This window comes from Balaenoptera borealis, assembly GCF_965194805.1.
Source record: "Balaenoptera borealis genome assembly, chromosome: 11".
Lineage (NCBI taxonomy): Eukaryota > Metazoa > Chordata > Mammalia > Artiodactyla > Balaenopteridae > Balaenoptera > Balaenoptera borealis.
This window is the reverse complement of record NC_138868.1, coordinates 43,400,120-43,413,802: the sequence shown is the minus strand read 5'-3', so window position 1 is coordinate 43,413,802 and position 13,683 is coordinate 43,400,120. Positions and strand designations below refer to the sequence as shown.

At 46.6% G+C, this 13,683-nt stretch overlaps 1 protein-coding gene across 8 annotated transcripts in view; it reads left to right on the top strand.

Moving 5' to 3' along the window:
• The window catches only part of BMAL1 (basic helix-loop-helix ARNT like 1), a 103,682-nt gene that overhangs the window by 77,736 nt on the left and 12,263 nt on the right, over positions 1–13,683 (top strand). For 6 of the 8 annotated variants that reach the window (XM_082341533.1, XM_082341532.1, XM_082341534.1 and 3 more), the window contains 6 exons: positions 178–257; positions 5,100–5,192; positions 6,310–6,427; positions 8,932–9,081; positions 11,551–11,797; positions 13,119–13,225. In XM_082341533.1, coding sequence (XP_082197659.1) covers positions 178–257; positions 5,100–5,192; positions 6,310–6,427; positions 8,932–9,081; positions 11,551–11,797; positions 13,119–13,225 — 795 coding nt within the window. The remainder of the gene's footprint in view (positions 1–177; positions 258–5,099; positions 5,193–6,309; positions 6,428–8,931; positions 9,082–11,550; positions 11,798–13,118; positions 13,226–13,683) is intronic. The other 2 variants (XM_082341535.1, XM_082341537.1) reach the window with 1 other exon arrangement.

Sequence of the window (13,683 nt, the reverse complement as noted above, 5' to 3'; positions counted from 1 at the left end):
TTAGAGGCTCCTGTCCAAAGTCAGATCTAGCCCTGTCTCCGTTAAGGAAAAAGAAGACAAAATTTAGATCCCAGGTGGGTAAGGAGTAGGCCGCATCTGGAAGGTTTGAGGCAGTCGAATGGAATGAGACATCTGAAAATACAGTGTTCCAACGCTTTCTCTTTTTTCCCCTGTAAGGTGCCACCAATCCATACACAGAAGCAAACTACAAACCGACTTTTCTATCAGATGATGAATTGAAACACCTTATTCTCAGGGTATGTTGCAATTATGGGATTGTTTTACACAACATTTATTTTTACAAATTTCAGGGTTAAGTACCAGCGTGTGGGAATTTGATGTCTCAGCACTGAACTTGCTTAGGCTCACTTCCTCTTTTGGGGTCTCCACCTTGTTCTCACTGTTTGAACAGGCTTCACATCTCTTCCCTGAGACCCTCCTCTTCTACCCTTGCTCAAGCAAAAATTGAAGGTCTACGCTACTGGGACTTTACATCAGGAGAGCAGGATTTTGTTAAAATAGGCGGTAATGAAGAATCCCCTTCCTGAATAGGAAGGTTTTAGAAAGGGACTGAAAGTGAGAGCAACTGAGAATTTCTCTCATCACTTAACCACTAGCACAAAAACAGCCACCTAAATCTTTATACCAAAATTCCATCAAAACAACCGGCTTCCGAAGACACCATGGCCCGAGGAGGAAAATAAGTGGAGGAGGCGATGCTTTCCCCTGCTTGACTGCAGTGCTCACTTTCTCCTGCCAGACTCTGCAGAGAGGCAGCTGAGGTGGCACTGCGGGAACCTGGCTTCTGTGCGGAATCAGCTCTGCTCTGGGTAGAGCGAGATTCACTTGGAAATTGAAGGGAGAGACACCGAATTCAGAAACATGTCCTCTTGCAAACTGTGAAAAGAGAAACAGAGACGCCTAACTTAAGGCAAAGATGCCTGCCCCATCTCGCCACAGCCAGGGCTGACCTCGCTTCTCTGAGCAGAAGTTTGCAAAGGCCGGGCACAGAGGCTAGTCCAACTGGATGTTTGCATCTTCGCTACCCATTTTCAGCTCACGCTGGCTTCAGGCCCTCTGTAAGCCTGGCCTGCCTGCTCATTCCCATAGACTCTGTCCATCCCCTCGTGGCATGCTGTATTAACTGCAAGGAACAGAAGACGTGATGAATAAACAGGGCTTTGTTTCTCCAGCATAGCCAGTCCTGGGGTAGGCTGTGAGGGGCTCGTATAGAGGTTCAGTGAGGTCAGCAGGAGCCAGGCTCTTTCTGTCCTCTCACACAACCCTGCTGAGCTAGCATGCAGCTTGTTGCCTTATTGGCGTGAGACGGCCTGTGCCAGCTCTCAGTAGCTGATCAGCCAGAAAAAGGGCAAGGGAGGCTCCAGGCCAGCTGTCTTTTGTACCAAGAAAGGATGCACCTTCCTGGAAGCACAATAGTGGACTTCAGCTTATCCAGAAGATGTCACCTGGTCCCCCATAGCTGCAAGGCATGTTGCAGAACAAGTATCGTACACGCAGGCACGAGGGAAGGGGGTCGGGAGCAGCAGTTGCCACACATACCTTCCGGAACCGCATCCGTCTGCTAGATTTCCCTCCAGGAGTGGCTGCCACAACCCAGTATGGAACTCCAGCTGTGGCCTGGTTGGCCTGGGGTTGGATCGCCTGGTAGCCTCCCTTGCAGTAGAAGCCATCTTATTAGTGCCACATCCGCGGTAGCTGTAATAGTGGCCCTCCCCGGCTCTCTTGTACGTGAATTATTGTTAGGCCATGTTTTTTCCATCGTGTGTAGGTGCAGTTTTTTTGAACTTCTCTTTCATCTATCCAATAAATATCTATTTATTGGATAGTCCCATGTTCCAGCTTATCATTAGCGATCCTTCAGAGCTTCATGTGACTTGTAGCTTGGATAGGTATGTCTTCTGTCTTCCATTTTCATTCATTAACTAATTCAGCAAACATTTTAGTACTTATTGGTTATGCATGGCCCTGTCCTACAAACATCCAATCACTGATAAATACTGTAGGGTGGGACCAAGGCTTCTCAGGAAGTTGGCGATGGTCATTTGGTTACCTCTCAAGGCACGCTCGGAAGACCCAACTCTGCCCTCACCTCTCCATCCTTTTCATAAAGATGTCCTTGTTCTCAGGGAGGACTTGCTGGAGTTAAGGTGTAAACTATATCTGCAGCATCTCCAGAGAGACCACGGGGGCCGGCTTCACGGGCATGCAACCTACGCAGTCACACAGGGCCTGGCACTTGGTGTAATGCTCCGCTGTTGCCATCTTGAAAACTGTATTTGAGAACAAGGGTCCCTGCATTTTCATTTTGTACTGGGCCCTACAGATTATGTAGCTGGTCCTAATTGCCATACTGATAATTTGGTACTTTTTAAATTTTTATTTTATTTTATTTTATCTTATTTTTTTGACTGTGTTGGGTCTTCGTTGTTGGACGTGGGCTTTCTCTAGTTGCGGCGAGTGGGGGCTACTCTTCGTTGCGGTGCGCGGGCTTCTCATTATGGTGGCTTCTCTTGTTGTGGAACGTGGGCTCTAGGCACGGGGGCTTCAGCAGTTGTGGCACACGGGCTCAGCAGCTGTGGCTCACGAGCTCTAGAGCTCAGGCTCGGTAGTTGTGGCGCACGGACCTAGTTGCTCTGCGGCATGTGGGATCTTCCCAGACCAGGGCTCGAACCCGTGTCCCCTGCATTGGCAGATTCTCGACCACTGCACCATGAGGGAAGTCCAAATTTGGTGTTTTTAAAGAAAAAAAAAATATGTGTGTATATGTATAAAACCAACTCTTTTTGTGATGACGAGTGCTTAATAATTGTCTTGTTGGTGCTTTTCTGAATGATTTCCTATTAGATGCCCACACTTATCAGGGTCTGGAATAAGGGTTTTAATGCTATCCAAGCTAAGTACTTTATCTTGGGCTTGCCTTTTCTGCTCTTCTCTCTCAGACAACGTTAGTGGTGATTTGTCTTCCCTGATGGAACTTTTCTCACATCTCTGGCTCATCTCAGTGGCTGTGAAGTACTGTCTGATTCCTTGCTGCTTCCAGGTGCCCAGTTCTTGGGAATTTGCTTTAACAGATGGCAGGGTCCACTCAGATGATGTTTGAACAGTTTGGCAGCAGGAACTGGACTTCCACTTTTCCTTACCAGTGCAAATCTGACTAATAGCATTCTTTACTAAGTGCTTTCAAAATATCTTTAATAACCGGCGTGTCAAGGAGCAGTGAACCTGATCACTTTATAGTGTCTGAATCCTGTATGTCCCGAGTTTTGAAAACGGGGCGGCTGCTTGGGCTCCGTGTCATTCATTAACTTAACACCGTCCTCCCTGAGGGCGAGCCTGCCCTGGTCTTCCTGGGCCCCGTGGCGCTCGTGTTCTCACCCCTCTGCTCTCTGGCTGTCCCCTCAGCCCCGGCTCCTTCACATGCTGGTGTTTATCTGCCCGAGTAAAGCGGTGTCGGAATGTTTTGTGCCTCCCCTGCGCTGACCGTATTCACCAGCCTCTGGAACCTCCCCTCCCTCCCCTGCATGTGTTGAAATCCAGTGCACTCGTGTCACCAGTTTGGGCCTGACTCTGCCCAGCATTTCTTCCAGGATGTCACGGGCACCTTCTTCCCAGGCACCTTTTGTGCCACATCACTTCATTAATGAAAAGCCTCAAAATACTCACTTCTCTCGTTAGATATAAGATTGTCTGCGAGGCAAGTGAGGAGGTTATTAATACCCTCTTTTTTTGACAGAATGAGGCTCCCGCAGATGGTGCTTGGGAAGTCGCTTCCCCCTCACTGTCATCCCTTGCCCCTGGGCCAGCTCAGAGACCTAACTTAGGAAAGGATCATCCCCAGCTGCCTTCTGGCAGGACAGCCTGCCAAGCCCTCTCACAGCAGTAGTGAATCTGTTCCCCTTTTACGCACTTCTTTTATCCCAGCACAAGTGCATGTACCATTCTATTACCTTCTGGCACATGAATTCATTTCCTAGTTCTTTGAATTAAACTGCATCCCGAAGGCCCTTTTGTGGAAAAGGGAGTAGGTTCTCTAGATTCTTCCAAAGGACAGACTGCGGCCCAGCAAATAACAAGATAATGACGCACTGTGATTTAGACCGTGGTAGCTGAATATAGAGCAAGTGCACGGTAGAGAGCAGAGCGCCCTCCCCGGCACCGGCAAGGCCCCAACGGGAGTTGGGTGGTTGCCCGCCTGGAAAGTTGTGGATAGGATTCAGTCACACATGCACAAAACATGCTAAGCTCTCAGGTACCATAGCTTTGGTATTTACCTGCTTCAGTGTATCCAACAAATACTGTCCTGTCTCCACACCTATCTTTACTGGCCCTTTGGATTTTTACCTGTATTTAAAGTGAAGAAGAGGTGAAAAGACAGGGGAAATTTTTGCTTTTCTTTTCTTGTATCGTTTAGGATACAAACAGCCCAGCCCTGGGTCAAGGGATAATACTTGAGAGCAGTATTTCTCGAGCCTGTGTACGTTAGAATCACTTTGGGGTGGGGGTAAGGGTGGGATGGGGAGGGGGTAATAATCATACTGGTGATCTAGCCCCATTCCAGGCCATCAGCATAAAAAACCAAAAGCAAACCCCACTTCAAATGTTGAGAACCACTGTTTCCAAGAGCCCCCTGGAAATGGAGGTGTTCGAGTTGAGGACAGATGGAGGCTGCGGTCTTGGACCAGGGGGTTTCTGGTCCTAAAGTTTCCTTCCACTCTCAGATTCTATGATATTACAGCATCGTTATACTTAGAGCAATGAAATGCATTTCTCTGGACCTTCATGCAGTCAAAGGAAAATTCTTAAGCTGAGTTCTGCTTTGAAACAGAACTTACTCTAATGGGACTTTCCCCTGTAATCATTAGATAATACATGTGTATATATCTGCCTTGGAGAGAATCGTACTATTCTCGGAAGGCATTTGTTCTGAACATCCTGTTCTCAGGATACCTGTGAAACTGTCAATGACTGCAGTCCTGTGCTTTGGATGCTTAGAAAAACAATCCTTATTTGCTATCAGAGTGACTGTAAATCATGTTTCCTAAAGTGTGATAAATTGATTATCCATTTCTCCTGATTAGGCAGCAGATGGATTTTTGTTTGTCGTAGGATGTGACCGAGGGAAGATCCTCTTTGTGTCAGAGTCTGTCTTCAAGATCCTCAACTACAGCCAGGTACTGCTCCTGCTGGCGGCGGGCAGCCTCACAGCAGCCAGAAAGGTCACCCCACTTCTCAGAATGATTATGGTGGACAAGTGACATGTGAAACGCTTATATATTCCCCCACCCCATCCTTCGTCCAGAAAATTCTTTACACAGAAATGAATATAAACTTAGGAGACTTCCTTTAATGTGCTTCCCCCACTGGGAAGTTCGACCTTATCAGCATTGTAACTTTCTCACTGCTGCAAGATAAATAGCCCACAGTGTAGGGGTAGGGGGGGCAAGGGGCTGTTTGACAAGGAAGACAGGTAGGCAGACAATACAGTACCAGGGAATAAGAAAAATGGGAATCCACCCATACTGTGTTTACAAGGATATGTCACTTATTAGCTCTATTGAACCTCAGCGTCCTCTAAAAAATGATTGTAATAATCCATACAATCTATGACCGTTTGTAGGATCATACAAGATAACCTTTTATAAATGCTTGTAGAACAGAGCTTTTCACCTATTTTGTCCCTAGAGTTTTTACTCGTTTTTTTCATTCATTCACTCATTCACATGCTGGTATTTGCATGGAAACTTAGTAAAGCAGAATCAAAATAACATTTATATAAATTAGAATGAATGTAAATTTAATGTTTCCAAGGTGTTTTGCTCTTTTTAGTCTTAGAGCAAAGCTATGGAAGAAGTTATTTTTATCTCTGCTAACAATTAGGCTAGTGAGGCGAATAGTATGACACAACTTGTTTAAGAACAGAGGTTTAATGGAGCTAGAGCCAGAGCCCACGCCCTACATTCCTCCCTCTGAGGTCTTAGAAGGGAATCTGTGGGCCTCAGAAATAAATGAAAAGGAATACATACTGAAAGACTTTTGCCTTAGAGGAGCATGAACTATTTATGTATGTGGTTGAGCCCTTTTTCCTCCGTGTCTTATCAAAACCACACTCCCGGTGCCTCATTCATTGTGTCTATATCTAGGCAAAGTGACTGGACCTGTGTACATGTTAACACATGAAATATTTGAAATTCTCGTGCTTAAAAATGCAGAGTAAAGGCCAAGCCCTTGTTGGTTAATTTATGTTCCACATGCCGTTGACTTGTCCTTTTTGATGATACATTCCCACAGAATGATCTGATTGGTCAGAGTTTATTTGACTACCTGCATCCTAAAGATATCGCCAAAGTCAAGGAGCAGCTCTCCTCCTCTGACACTGCACCCCGGGAGCGGCTCATAGATGCAAAAAGTGAGTTTGGGATCCGCCGCTGCTTCCTCAGCTGCCTGCCAAGACGGCTGAGCGCCGGGCTGAACAGTGTGTGCGGACCTCAGCCTCTGGGTTCCTACCTCTCTGCCCTTTATCTGGGTCCCAGGTGCTGGCTTTGGCTAAGTGGGATTGTTTATGTTACTTTGTGTTTGTTTCTCTTTTGTTTTACATAAAGAAGAAAAAAATTCAATGTCCAAACTCGTGAGAGGAAAAACAGCTACTTTCATTTGATTCTTTCTGATTTTTAGTCATTTTTTTTTTCAGAATCTAGAAATTCCAAGTTGTATGTTCCTGAGTTAATAGGGTTCACATCAGTTTGATTTGTTCCCCCTGAAAAAATCACCTCTCTTTATCTGAGTTGCACTCATGCAGCCTCATAAGATGAAAGTAAGAAAACTTCAAGTGTAAATATGACGCTTCTTTGACCAAAATGGTTCCTCATTAGATGCGCCGCCGCCCGCCTCCCTGCTTCCTTCTTGCAGCAGTGGAGCCACCACTCGCGTTCTCCCCCAGCTTCCTGCTCCTGCACCCGCTCCCTGCCTCCTGTGTGAGGCCACAGAAGCTGTCTTCTCCTTCAGCCCCATGGGGGTGCTGTGCACTCCAGCAGTTAAGAGCACGGACTCTGGAGTCAAACGCAGGGCTCGCATCTTGGCTCCACCCTTTACTAGCTGTGTGATCTTGAGCAAGTTACTTAACCTCTCTGTGCCTCAGCTTCCTTATCTGCAAAATGTTACCTATTTCATCGAGTTGTTGTGAGGATTTAATATGCTAGTAACGGAGTACATAGTTTCCAGCACAGAGTAAGCACAACGTGGTATTCACCTTGGCCCAGTGCCATCATAGCCTAACTAGTTTCTTGCTTCCAAGCTCTCCATTGTAATCTCTGGAAGGAAATAACCACCAGAGGAATCTCCTTTAAATCATCCTTTTCACTAAGGCACTCCTCTTCTTCCTGTAAGTACAATGCAGTCCCTGGTACCTGTTGCCCTTTATAGTCTGGTCCTGCAATTTTTTTAGTGACCTCAGAAGAGAAAGATGAATGCTGTTTGGTCCTTGCCTTTAAAGCTCTTACCATGTAGTCAGGGAGACAAGGAGACGGCACCATTCATAATAGGTGCAGCCATAGATGTAGTACCAGGCATAGAGAACGATGATTAATTCTCACGTGGGCGTGGGTACAGGCATCACGGAGCAGGTGACAGCTCCAGGTGGGTTTGAAAAGATGAATTAATGTTTGCCAAATGATGAAGGGAGGAAAGGAGCAGAGGAAATGATTTGTGGATGGCTGCAGACGTGCGGTGCTGTGGGCTGCCGGTGCCACTGGAACAGAACATGGGGGGAGGGAGAGGGCTGGACCACGAAGACCTTTCCATCTGTGGGGACACAGTGAAGGGCTGTGAACCAGGCAGGGCAGGCTCGGATTGGCATTCGGGGAGGATCACTGAGGCAGCAGTGCGGGAGGTAGGTGAGAGCAGGGAGACCCAGGAGGAGCCCCCGGCAGTAGCCATTCCTGTGATGGCTGCTCCTGCGGCGGGCAGTGGGCGCTTGTTCCCCGCAGACGTGATCTGCAGCCTCGGCTTCTGCACCGACAAGTAGCCCATGTTTCTGTCAGGATCACAGTCATGCTTTTTCTCCAGAGATTCTAATTCAGTCGGTCCAGAACCATAATTCAGACCACAGATAGGAGCCAATTTATATGTGAAATTTATATGATTTAAAATTTTCTGGTAGCTACGTTTAAAAAACTGATAATAAATGCAGAATTATCTTTAATACTGTATTTTATTTAACACTAAATCCAAAATGAAGTCTTTTACATTTTTTTTGGTACTAAGTCTTTGAAATCCTATTTTTATTCACACATACAGCACACCTCCAATTTCAAGTTCTCAATAGCTGTGTGTAGCTAGTGGCTACCGCACTGGGAAGCACAGATCTAGAATGGGGTCCCAGAATCTGCAGGTTGATGAAGCATCCGGGGGTTCTGGCGTCCAGCCAAGGTTGAGAACTTAAGGCAGTCCTGCTGCCTCCTTTCCATTCCAGTATCCAGGTCTTGCCCATCCTCCAAGTCCCAGCCCACATGCTTCCGCCTCTGGGAAACACCGATTTTTTCTGCCATTTACTTGGCACTGATCACTCATACGTCACGTTGTGTTATCATTAGTCTTTTCCTGGTGAACTTCCATTTCCCCTTCTCAGCTGTCCACTCCTGCTGGACGGGAGCCCTGTGTGTATTTCTTTATTCCCTGGAGCACCTAGTCCATTCATCGGTCGCTGCATTCTTCGTGATCTGTAAGCATTCCGGGTTGACAGCGCCCCTGTCCACATAGCATCTGTTAAGGCCTAGACTGAGGAGAAGGGTTATTGTCACGTCATTGTTACAGAACAGGGAGGCAGGAAAGAAAAGACTTTCTTCAAGGGCACACTCCCCCTCTTGACAGACAACACTACCCTCAGTTTATCACATTTTGTGTATTGATTTGCAGCTGGACTTCCAGTTAAAACAGATATAACCCCTGGGCCATCTCGATTATGTTCTGGAGCACGGCGTTCTTTCTTCTGTAGGATGAAGTGTAACAGGCCTTCCGTAAAGGTTGAAGACAAGGATTTCCCCTCCACCTGCTCAAAGAAAAAAGGTAACCACTTAACAGTTCTTTAAATCCTATCACAGGTGGAGCGCTCAGCAGGGGGTGGGCTCAGAGCAGCGGGTCCCAGGATTGCAGCCAGGACCTCACTAGCCCCCCTTCAGTGGGGGCGTCTGGGGAGCAGGGGGGAGCTGGAAAGCCCTGATGGTGTCACGATGACAGAGATCTGTGGGAAGGCTTCCTCTGCTTAAGTCCTGTTTGTTTTCCTGTGGCTGGGAAAGAATACTCTAAGTCACAGCCCCCTGCTTCCCCAGCACCCACGAGCCCACCAGAATTATTCTAAGTTCACCAGTGCCTGCAGGTGGCTACGTGCAGTGGACACCTTTCATTTTTCTTCCATTGTGAAGTGTTTCTTCTTCCTGTCCTATCCCCGTCCGGGCTTTCTTCCGGGCTCCTTTTGTTGCTTCCTCCTCTTCTGTCCCCGGCCTTCTTCTCTTAAGAGTAGATGTATACTCCTCCATAGGTAATGTCATCCGCCCCCTTAGCTTTCAATGACATTTGTATGCCACTGACTTCCAAGTTCATATGTCTAGCCTGCACTTCTCTTTTGAACTCCAGATTTGTAAATTAACTGCTTATTTAATCTACCTGCTTGGGCATCTCAAGGGCATCTCAAACGTGATATATGTAGAAGTAACCACCTGAGCTTCCCCTCGAAGGTAAATGGCACTACTGTCCATCAAGTTGTGCACGCTAGAAGCCTGGGGGACACCCTCACCCCCTTTCCCTCCCTCCTGATCTAGTCAGTTATAAGGTCTTGCTGCCACGAGTTGCCCCTGCAGAAGTTACCTGAAGTATGTTGCTCCGTCTCCGTGTTTACTGTTACTGTCCCTGGATTGAGGCTGCCCTGGATCGCACAGGCCTGCTGAAGTCGGCTCCTCACGCTTTGCAGCCCCTCGCGTGGCCAGAGTGACCTTTCTAAAAGCAAATCTTGGGGCTTCTCTGGCTGTCCAGTGGTTAAGATGCCACGCTTCCATTGCAGGGGGTGCAGGTTCGATCCCTGGTTGGGGAACTAAGATCCCGCATGCCGCGTGGCCAAAAAATAGAAGAAAAAAAAAAAAAGCAAATCTTCGTATCAGTCCCCTGTTTCAAACCCTTCAGTGGTTCCCGTTGCTCTTGAAGAAAAGTTTAAAATCCTTCATGTGACTTTGCAGACCACCCCCCGACACTACGCCATACGTTTGAGACTTGCTGACCTCCTTTCGATGCCTCCACACCCTTTCTACGCAAAGTCTCCGTACGCTCTGTCACCTCTGACGGGAATGCCCCTCTCTCGCCACCAGCTCCCCTCCCTGACTCACTCGAGCTCGTCCTTTAGAGTGGACCTCAATGTCTGTCACTCACTCCCTCCCTCAGGCTGCCTTATGTCTGCTTGTAGCACCCTGCAGCGTTTCTTTGTAACACTTGCTTACAGTTGCAGTTATGTAGTTATTTGTGATTATTTGTTTAAAATATCTCTCCCCCATTAGCCTGTGAATTCCACAAAGGCAGGTCTGATTTGTTTTCCACTGTTTCCCAGTAACGAGCACAGACCCGATGCTTGGTAAACTATTCCATAAGGAAGTGTTTACTGTTGGAATCCACAGGTGCTCCACACTTAATGTGTCCCAAATTGAAATCTTTTCTCCCTCTCCTCTAAAACTTGCTCTGTATTCTCTGCCCTGAGTCAATGAATTGTGTAATACCAGCTAACCACTCAATCTGAAAAAGTTGGAGTCATCTTTATTTTCTTTTTTCATACCAAATCTTTTGATACTCATACCAAATCCCAACAGTTCAGGCTCAGAAATTTCTCCTGTGTCCTCCCCTGCCTCATCTTCATGGCACTGCCATGGTACAGTCCTCAGCATCTCTTGCATGTCTTCCAGCACACCCATCACTCTGCTCCTAGAACATCCAAATCACGATGTGATTTTGCTGTTTCCCCACTTAAATACCTTCAGAAGCTCTCCATTTCCTATCTGAAAAAGGTTAACACATTTGTGAGCCAATAATCCAAGGCTCTGACGATACGCTCCCAACCTGCCTTTCCAACTCTACCCCCAACGCCTCCCTTTCCCTTCAACCACACGGAGCTCTTTGCTGTTTCCTGTACAGGATACCTCTTTGTGCCTTTGTATGTTCTCAAACCTTTACAGATTCTGGTCCGTTACCCAGCGTTCATCCTTCTTGATCCACCTCCTTCATAGTTCTTCGGGGCGGCCTTCTTCTCCCCAGGGAGATTTAGCTACTGCTTCCTTGGTGCATGTGATGCCCTTTTGCTGTAACCAGCTCTACAAGGCGTATATGACACTGGATGATACCTCTTTTTTCTGTCTTCTCTCTCACTAGATGCTAACTTCTGGACAGTAAGGCTTTGGTTTTTATATTTTGACTCCCTACCTACATCCCCCGACTAGGCTGCCTGTGCCTCCAGGCCCCAAAGCCACACTGACATTGACCGTGGACTTTGCTTTCTAGCAGATCGAAAAAGCTTCTGCACAATCCACAGCACAGGCTATTTGAAAAGTTGGCCGCCCACAAAAATGGGGCTGGACGAAGACAACGAACCAGACAACGAGGGGTGTAATCTCAGCTGCCTTGTCGCCATCGGACGACTGCACTCTCACATGGTTCCACAACCGGCGAACGGGGAAATCAGGGTGAAATCTATGGAATATGTCTCTCGGCATGCAATAGATGGGAAGTTTGTTTTTGTAGACCAGAGGTAAGAGTCTGCACATTACCCTTGAACAATGGTGGTAGAGGATTTTCAACCCTGAGTAAAGCAGAGAAGACTGGGCCATCGGCTGTCTTTCTCAGGGATAGAGAGAAGGAAGTGATGGGCGTATCTGCTGAAAAATGAGACCCAGTGGGTTATCATCATAAATACAGAGGTTTTTCTCCATGTCATTCGTTGGCATGTAGAGACAGTGAAGTGGGGGTGGTTTGATGTCCATGGCTGAAAGAGAAATAGTAGGCACAGTATGCTATCTGAATCCATGGAAGGTTCCAGGACCATTAATTACTGTGATTGAAATTCTGGCTTGTGGGACTCGGAAAAGATTATCTAGTCCTGAGCTGTCAATACAGTCAGTCATCTGCTATAGTAACCCCATACGGCAATTTAATTTTAATTTAATTAATTTAAATTAAATTAAATTAAAAATTCAATTCCTCAGGCTCACTAGCTACATTTCAAGTACTGAGCAGCCGCATGTGGCTAATGGTACCTGTGCAGAACATTTCTTTTTTTTTTAAATTAATTTTTATTGGAGTATAGTTGATTTACAATGTTGTGTTAGTTTCTGCAGTACAGCAAAGTGAATCAGTTATACATATACATATATCCACTCTTTTTTAGATTCTATTCTCACATAGGTAGAGGAACATTTCTATCTTTGCAGAAAGTTCTGCTGGACAACACTGATCTAGTCCAGTCTCATTTTTTATGGTGGTTGAACTGAGGCTCAGCCTGAAGCCTGGCCTTCTCCAGAATTCACAACTCATTGGCAGTGGACCAGGGCTAAGAACCCAGATGTCCCCAAATTTCCACTGTTCTCTGCTGCCTCCTCAAGAGTATTCACAGGGTAGTAATTTTTCTGGCTATTAGATACAGTCACTAAATACTGGAAAAGGAGGCAGCCACCTCTCAAGGTCCTTGTGGGCCCTGCTGCTGGAGCTTCTGGTGTTTGGTCATCCTGGTAAAAAGCAGCCGGTAAATTGGAGAAGCTTTGCCCTGGAGTTTAGAGTTCTACCACATTTTTATCTAATACAGTTACTACTTCTAAACCTCCTAAAATTTGATATCTTGTGCTAACAGCCCCTTTGAAAGGATTCTTTGCTTTCTTTCCCTCTGTTTTTATAGCCCTGATTAAAGTCAGTTTCATGAGAAAAAAACCAAAAAGCAAAACCCATGTAATAAGCCCTCTGAACCCACCCAGCTTTGACCTTGTTTTCACTGGCTGTAGCAGGATTCAGCCGGTGCAGACATGCTGTTAATTGTCTGAATGGCTTTTTCTTTTTTTTTTTAAAAAATTCCCTTTTAGGGCAACAGCTATTTTGGCATATTTACCACAAGAACTTCTAGGCACCTCATGTTATGAATATTTTCACCAAGATGACATAGGACATCTCGCAGAATGTCATAGGCAAGGTAAGCTGGGCTGTACGACAGGTCCTAAGTTTAAAGTGCCCCCCTGCTTCTAGACTAGTCCACGTGACCTCGCAGAGAAGTTTGCCTCTGTGACGTGGGAGTCACCCAGCCCAGGAGTCTTCAGGCCAAGACATCTGTGAGGAGGGGAGGCTACTGCAGCCCCATCCAGCCCCTTACAGATAACCCCCACCCCATTGCCTCGCAGATTCCTATACTTGGGCCAGGGCAATTTCCGGAAGGCATCTCTTGTTCAGAGGATTTATCTGGCCCCTATAAAAGATTTCGTATGGCCCAAACGGATCTAATTCTTTTCCGCAAAACCCTGCATCGCCTCCTACGTTTCCCTCTTGATTAATGGCATGGCCAAATATGTAGCCTCCTGAGATGGAAACCAACATCGACTCCCTCCTTTACTTTTTCCTCCATCAGAACTGTTCATTCACCTCAGACATGCATTT